Source organism: Lolium rigidum, chromosome 1, assembly GCF_022539505.1.
Source record: "Lolium rigidum isolate FL_2022 chromosome 1, APGP_CSIRO_Lrig_0.1, whole genome shotgun sequence".
NCBI classification, from domain to species: Eukaryota; Viridiplantae; Streptophyta; class Magnoliopsida; order Poales; family Poaceae; genus Lolium; species Lolium rigidum.
The window spans coordinates 82,012,275-82,020,846 of NC_061508.1; the positions used below are offsets into that span (position 1 = coordinate 82,012,275).

The 8,572-nt window shown below is 45.6% G+C and overlaps 1 protein-coding gene across 1 annotated transcript; it reads right to left on the bottom strand.

The window, feature by feature from the left end:
* Positions 1-324: 324 nt before the first annotated feature.
* Positions 325-8,297, bottom strand: LOC124648262 (protein decapping 5-like). Its single transcript, XM_047188057.1, has 10 exons — positions 8,058-8,297; positions 7,469-7,610; positions 6,230-6,330; positions 4,454-4,522; positions 2,552-4,108; positions 2,387-2,464; positions 1,358-1,543; positions 1,172-1,282; positions 890-1,099; positions 325-792 (listed from the first exon to the last, which is right to left on the bottom strand). Exons 1-9 carry the CDS (start codon positions 8,295-8,297, stop codon positions 938-940), a joined length of 2,646 nt encoding a protein of 881 aa, XP_047044013.1. The 3' UTR covers positions 325-792; positions 890-937.
* Positions 8,298-8,572: the final 275 nt, after the last annotated feature.

An 8,572-nucleotide genomic window follows, 5' to 3' on the forward strand; every position in this document is an offset into this window, starting at 1 on the left:
CTACCGACTAATGAAGGGGGTCAAACGCTCCAGCCGAAGATCAAACCGATCAAACCAATGTCCAGGTTTATGCATGAGTGCGTATTTGGCTTGTAGAGCATTTGTGGCTACAGAAAAATCATATTCATTCTATTCCTCATACAAGGTATTTGGTTGATAAAAATTAATCAGGAGCCTAAGATCACACGACATGGCCTTGAGATTAAGAGCAAGCAAAAATATTGTCAAAAAGATGTCGATACCTCAAAGAAACTTCACGTAAACTTAGTTGAAAGGAACTTCACTTCTTGTCGCCCACAATCAAAATAGTTTTGCGTTAGAAGATTAGCACGAAAAGAGAGAGGCCCAACAAATCTGCATCTCCAGTGAAGTGTCACGGTAAAATGTCAGAGCTTACAATGCCAGTTAGAATATTAAGCCTGGTACATATCCAAAAAATGGACAATAAAAATCTTCAAAGAACACCACAAGCTACAAGATGGGGGCAAGATAAGTAGCATACAATAAAACAGGAGCGCCCAGTTTCTATGTTTGACACTTGTACAAGGCACTTCACAAACTCCATAGCAAGTCTGCTGATACAACAAATCCCAGTGTGCCGCAATGAGAATGCATAAGTGCGCACTCCATCCTGGAGAAATATAGCTCATACATCCATACAATGAAAAATGAGCATCAAAACCCTCAAGACAGATTTTTACAACCACCAGTGCTCCTCCACAGTCAGCGCAATGCGGCAATCCTTAAATTATCATATCAACTGCTAGATCATTTAGTGCTTCATCAGACAGGCTGTGAGAAAAAGAAGATAACGATCACAATGTTTTCTGCGTCCAAAAGCCACAATAAGGTTAAGAGTATTGATGTAACCTCCCTCGTCATCACTTACCTAACTGCACATGCTGAAAGCAAATCCACCATTTTCTTTACCAAGAGCTCAAGGCTGCTGGTTTGGGTAAAAGTAGCCACGTCCCCTCCCTGTATACCCATACCCTCTTCCATAGTAGCCACCACGACCACGAGGACCACCCCCACGGGGACCGCCCCTCCCTCCACCACGCATGCCCATAGATCGATGCCTTGCAGAATCGCCGAAGGTCTGCAGACAGTTCACTATAATAAGAACGGACTGTAAAGCAATGTGGTAAGCCTAAAGACGCAATGATATTACCTCTGTGTCTATTTTTCTCTGCTCGGAGAATTTGATTCTTCCATTTCTAGCTCCATTATCAATTGTGTTGCTTGAGAGTGAATCAAAGAAGTCATCTTTGACATAAAGAGGCTTCACAAAAGAGGCTAATCAGCATCAGCAAAGACATCAATGAATCACAAGAAGCAGTCCATCAAAATTGCATACCTTAACCTCCGGCTTTCCAGGAGACACCACATCGTCTTCCAGACCATTGTCTTCATACTCATTTGGATCATCACTAAACTGTCCATTGCTTTTACCAAGATGGCCCCATACTTCATCTTTGTTGAATTTCTCGTTCATAGCCATGAAATCAAAGTCCTCCGCAAACTTGGCTACAGGACGTGATTGCTGGGAGGGGAAATTAGTAAGACGATGTACCACTACTTAGAGGGGAGTGCATGGATTGTATCACAGTATCTAAGAATGCGTTAATCCAAAGTAGTAGATTCATTCATGTGCAGTTGATCGTTAATTAACTGGTCACATGACATGCAACTTGATTAATAATGTTGATTTGCCATCTGTCAACAATCGTATTGATTTTTTTACTTTACTAATAGTTTAGTTGACTAGAAAAATACTTATGTTTAATTATTTATTCACTACACTTCCAAAGAAAAAATTACTACTATATATTACACCAGTGACACCTGGTTAACTACATTGTTTTGCCAAATATTGAAAAAATAGGCTTCCACTAACCAAAATCATACCTATTCCATAACTTTGGCATTGCTCGACTACTAGAGGGAGAATATAATACATCCATTTTGCCGTATCATTGTTTTAGAAGGAATCCCAACTACTCAGACACAAAATAAGGTTGAAAATGCCTTAGTTCTAGCAACTAGCAACACTTAGCGGCTTGTCGCTACAATCAAATGAACAGCAAAGCTGTTGGCAATACTGGTGGGTTTGGTGAGCATGCAGTGCAATACCAGTAGTATAATCACTAAATACCAATGATGTTACTAAAAGTAGAAACATTATTGCACAGATGCTATTTTTCAGAAATATTGAATATCACATCATCTTTGACGTTTGCAAATTTCAATAGAAGGAAAGATTCATATGTGAAGGTTCTGAATATTGTTAGTACTATAAAATACAGCAATAACTTCTCACAAAAAACTAATCATTTCCAGATTTGAAAGGCTGCAAGACAATGAAGCCTGCATTATATGTACATACCACATTTGCTCTTCCTCGACCTCTTCCACGGCCTCGTTCTCTATTGTTGTACTGAGCATATGAGGAAGCTCCAGCAGGCTGAAACAGATAAGTATTAAAAACAGAACTAATCACAGTGCATAAGAACAAGTACATAAATAATCTTCTTTTGTACTAGAGTACTACCTTCTGAAGAATGGGCTTTGGTGCTGGCAACAGAGGCTCCTTATTTTCAGATGGAGCAATCACATGTTGTTTAGCCTTCTGTTCAGTCTGCTTAGCTTCTTTATTTTCATTCCTCGGCTCCACCTGTCGTGATGATGGAACAGCAGGAGAAGAAACTTTCTGTCGTGAAACTGCAGAGGAAGCGGCGTGTGATGATGGATCTATAGAGGCAGTCTGAGAGGATGAAACCACAGAGGGAGGTTTAGAAGGTGGAGCCACAGCAGTAGTTTGCACGGTCTGTGACGAAGTCGAGGAATTAGTAGGCAGAAGTTGTCCAGGAGAGACCAGTGCAATTGATTCCGCACCACTGATTACACCAGATGCGATGTTAGCAGATGGTGCCTGGGAAGGTTGATAAGTTGAAACAGAAGCAAGTACACTGTCAGGCTTGTCACTGCTGAGAGAAGCCACACTAGAGACAGGTAGAACAACCGGTTTATTGTTCACTGTAGAAGGCATGCCTTGGGACAGGGAGATGCTGGGTTCAATCATGGAAGTGGAAGGACTGACAGATGGGGGAGTTAAACCCAGAGAGGTTACATAAGCAGGAACAGCTGACGGTTTAGTTGGGAGCTGGCTCACTTGTGTTTCAGTTGCAGATGCACTTGATGAGGCAGGGACTGCAGATACACCTGATGTTTGTCTTTGAATATTACTAGGTTGCAGTAAAGAAGGAAAGTCCGGCATACTTGGAAATCCAGCTGGCAAAGATGCATTGAGTCCAGGATAAGACTGCTGCAGGGCCTGAGGAACTGCCAAACCGTGTGGGGGGCGTAAAAAGGTTGGTTGCTGCAAATGAGCAAACCCAGTTGGCGGGGTGTAATATCCCGGCCAGTACATTGGAGGCATTGCAAGGCCACTTCCATTTACAGATGATGCCATAGGAGATGAGTTCCATGAAGGTAAGCTAGGTGGAGGTTGAAATGGATTCCCTTGAAATGGAGGTGGCATCTGAATCCCTGACTGAACATTTTGTGAGGTAGGTGGCAAATTCCCTTGAAATGGAGGAGGCATCTGAATCCCAGACTGAACATTTTGTGAGGTGGGAGGCAAATTCACTTGAAATGGTGGTGGTATCTGAATCCCAGGCTGACCATTTTGCGAGCTAGGGGGCAAATTCCCTGGAAATGGTGGTGGCATCTGAATTCCTGGCTGCACATTTTGTGAGGTTGGAGGCAAATTCCCTTGAAATGGGGGTGGCATCTGAATACCTGACTGCACATGCATCTGAATTCCTGGCTGCGTATTTTGTGAGGTTGGAGGTGAATTCCCTTGAAATGGTGGTGGCATCTGAATGCCTGACTGCACACTTTGTGAGGTAGGAGGTAAATTCCCTTGAAATGGTGGTGGCATCTGAATTCCTGACTGAATATTCTGTGAGGTAGGAGGCAAACTCCCTTGAAATGGAGGTGACATCTGAATTCCTGACTGACCGTTTTGTGCCGCCTGGTCAGCTGCCGTTGTGCTTGCAGCAAGAGGCAAGCTTGTAGATACTGATGTAGGACGAGGATAATGTGACTACACAAACAGAACAGTAACAGTGAGACAGAGCCCTCCCTTACAATATCTAAGTAATCTAACAAGTTCTCAAACAGAAACATAATCAAAGTTGTCTCATTTTTAACAATGGTTAACCAGGAAACAACATTTATGCCGCCTGGTCAGCTGCCGTTGTGCTTGCAGCAAGAGGCAAGCTTGTAGATACTGATGTAGGACGAGGATAATGTGACTACACAAACAGAACAGTAACAGTGAGACAGAGCCCTCCCTTACAATATCTAAGTAATCTAACAAGTTCTCAAACAGAAACATAATCAAAGTTGTCTCATTTTTAACAATGGTTAACCAGGAAACAACATTTACCTGAATAATAGCTGGATCATTGTGTAATGAAGCAGGCTGAGCTGGTGGAGAGGATTTGACTTGTAAATCCTGAAGTAAAGCAACCAAAGTTAAGACACAGCTAAGAAGAAAATTAAAAGACAACCAGCAGGTCGTTCTGGTACAGTAGTGATAAATACAGTTATTACAGTCCATCACAGCTATCCCGTCACCACAACTGGCCCCTCTTGAGATTCGCTCACAGCTCTTGTCACCCGGCTCCTCGATCGCCCTCCTCCGGCGGCGGCGCCGTCGCGAGCGAGCATGGGCGAGGTGGCCAGGTCCCCCTGTACAGTAGTATTAGGTATAGCTCTAGCTATTGTTTTCCCCTAGTGGAGTCTGGCGGTATGCCGGGGAAGTGGCCACCGGAGCATGCGGGCTGCAGCTGGTGGCGGGTGATGCTGCTCCTCCTCTCCATGGTGCTTCAAAGGTTGAAGACGAAGATGGAGGGAGGTATGCTCGTTCCCTTCCCGAAGAATAAGCTCGCGGTTTCAGATCAGAGTTTTGCTGCGTGTTTCCTCGTTTCCTCCTGCCGGCAAGGTGCTGGCCTTGAGGCGAGACTGCAGCAAGGCTCGCGGATCTGGAGAGGTGCCCCTTCGATCTGGGCCTGCTGGCGCTAGATCTGGAGTGGCTGCAGCAAGTCTTTGAGAAAATCCACTACGGCTGTTTGTGTGGAGTTGAGCTCCGCCCGGCTGTGGCCTTTTCTGGTCGAAGGGCGGCCTGGAGCTTTGGCGATGGATGGCCAGCTCCTTTTCTTCTACCTCCAGTCGATTATGCCAAAGCGGAGGCAGGGAACCAATGTCCTGACGTTTGCAACTACCTTGGGTGTTGGCTTGAGGTGGTCTCGCAGAGGTTGCGGCGAGCCAAGTGGTTGTGTCCCCGGCATCAACGCAGCTGGTTCATGGCAGAAGGTGCAGCATCGAAGACGAAGGACCGGATTGATTTTTACTTTCCCTTTTCAGTGTCCTTTGTGTAATATCCAGGGACTTGTGTGTAATTTTCTATTTCTTTGGGGCCCCACGCTTGCTGTATGCAGTTCTTAATGAATGGATAAGCGGCACCAGGTCCTTCGGGACCCTTCTTTGTTCAAAAAAAAAAAGTTAAAAGGGATCTGTATTGCATGCATCTGTCCATTATCTCTACCGAGTATCATGTCTATTTTCAAAATGCTTACGGTCAAGATTGTCCATATCTTGACCAAGTATCTTAGAATTTTACGGGCCGATGATCATGTTTCGATTCTCATCCTGGCTCCCATGTAGGATGTAAATTCAGTAAAGCATATAAAATGATGTTCTAGAACTCATGATCTCTACTCTATAACGACAGTTCAAGGTATACCACAACAATCCTAGGAACCCAATCCAGCCAGCATGAAAGTGAACCTTCTTAGTATCCAATCTTGGCAAGCTTGCTTATGGGCATCTATCATCCCAAAAAACTACTCAATGGTAAAAATTAATTTAAAATCCACATAGGAAGCTCTAAACCTCGAATTAATCCACTTCACGTTTTGGTTGTGCCAAACTTGAGAGTCTAAGTTTTGCAACGTGATCTGAGAAGCACGCCGTGCATACCAAAAAAAAATGTTTCCAAAACTTAACATACCAAACCAAAAAAACACTGGGTTGTCAATAACAACTTAGGATAGCTTTACAAACTATACCAGTATGGAATAAAATATGATTACCAATCCAATTATAACAGCAGATATGATAAAGAAATGTGCAAGACTCAACCTTGATTTACCATAATTACCTTTATATCACTTCCTCGAAAGAGTATATACTCATATATCTTGTCGCTAGCAGGAATCTGTTGGCCATCCTTCTTACGGCCTTCGCTTCCAAATGAACGAACTGCAACATGGTACAACACAGAATAACACAGTAAGAAAAGGTTAGTATGCCACATGGGAATAATTACTCTCAACATGGTGTCTTCCAGGGGGCGAGCTATTATTTATGCAGGGTCCAATATTTTTCAGACATCGAAATTTCGTACCGCATCCATTTCCTATCGGACTCCACTTATGGCTGATAAAATTTGTTAGCTCCTATTATGTACCCATCCTCAGTATGGCAAACGTTGTCATGAAGTAGAAACAATGTGTCGATGCCTGAAAGAGAAAGTTTGTTTGTTCCGCCCTACCAAACCGATGCATGGCAGTTGCAGTTTGTCGAGCACTGGCTGGAGAACCATCCCCAATAAGGAAAATATTTGGAAGCGGTAACCGTCGGCAGATATTAAAACCTTTGCTTGTTTGTCCATAATTAATACTTAAACTGATGTGCGCCAATTGGCTGTTCCGTAAAGCGACAGACACCATGGGGCCTCTGAAGATGCATTATTCGACACTCCAAACATGGCAAAGGTTCAAAAGTCCTTTTTAGCTGTACAACAATACAAGCCCCACACGACTAGGAGGGGATCTGTTCATTTTAATGTGATACTAGTTGCAATTTGATTGCTCTAGATGGGCAATAAAACAGAAGACTTTCCAAAAGTAATGCGCATCACTACCGGCTCGCTATGAGCAATTCCCCAGTCACATTTAGTCAACATGGGATGTGGACCTCAAGCTGGGGTGTTACTACTACTACTACTACTAGTACAGGGAAGATAACTGATTTTAGCTGAGCACAGGGGAATCGACACTGGAAAAAAAAAACAGATCTTTAGCTAATCAACAGCTTTGTAAATTTGAACTCGCGTCTCGCAACGCCGCTTAGTAATTCACCAACAGATCACTCAGAGCGCAGTGTTTCTTCAGGAATTAAAAGACCACTTGAATCAAACTTTAATCACTACTCAAACATAAATCCTGCAAAAAAAATGGATTCAGAATTCCGCGCCGTCGGCAACACGGATTTGAACAGGAAAAGAAAGGAAAATCTAAAATTTAACCACGTCGCAGAGTACTCTCCCCGGACATCGGCGACCATCGGGGGGAGAAAGGGAAGGCCAACAGGGGGGAGGGATATGTGGGGCACCCACCGTTCCTGAGCCCGATGCTGGACTCCTCGGTGTTGATGGTGTAGAGGACGCCCTCGTACCGGATCTCGCTCTTGGACGTGAGGCTTATGACGCTCCCGATGTACGTCTCCGGCGCCGCCGCCATCGCCGCCGGCCTCGCCTCCTAGGGTTCCGATCCCCCGCCTCGCCTGGAGCTCGCTATTCTTTTTCCACGTTATTGTTTCCTGGTTTATTCCCCCCTTCCGTTCCGTTTTCTTAAAGCCTTAGCTAAGACAGATGCTGACACTGCTTGGCTGCCAATTACAGGTAGGACCCACTGGAGATTACGATTTATGGGCCCGTATGGCAGCCACTGTTGTTTGCAATTAGGACAGGCCGGCTGGATACGGTAGATCCTTCCTGATAGGTATCTAAAGGTATAATTGCTGCATCCCCATGGGCTGCTCTGAGGCTATCCACGCTAGGCAAGTGGCGTGGAAGGACCAGGCGTCTCGCCTCGCTTCTTCTTCGACGGCCGGGCCACGTGTCGCTCCAAGATTTGCTGGCTAAAGAAGAAAAGGAAAAGAATCGGAGGGGGAGGGGAAAAAGAGAAAGATACCACGAGCCAAACCCTATCCGATGTCCTCGCCAATCGCCTCGTGGCCTTCTCCTCCCCGCATGCCTCCTCTCCTTCCCGCACGCCTCCTCTCTCCCATCGTCGCCGCCTAGCGGCCGCCGAGGCCGCCGCCAGCTCCTCCTCTCCGGCCTCTTCTTCACGCGCGACCTCCGGTGCATCTCGCTCCGTCCCTGGCTTAGCTTCGTCGTCGAGCTCCATGTATTGATAGTAGGAGAGGAGGAGGAAGCCCTCCATGGGGCGCCGGTGTTGGAGACGGCGGTAGCGGGGGACTTTGTGCCTCTCCCGAGCTGCTTGGCATGGAGTACGTGGCCGAACCCCTCTCCATCGTCCTCTTCATTGAGTCCACCAAGGTCGTCCTCCACAACCACGAGAAGGGCAAGAACACTCGGTTTCTGCTCCTCTTGGCTACCCAGCCATGTCTCCTCCATAGCCTGACACCTTCCCTACCATGAGAAGACAGGGGAGAGGACACCATCCTCTGCAACCTCCATCCCTGGCCCCTCTACATG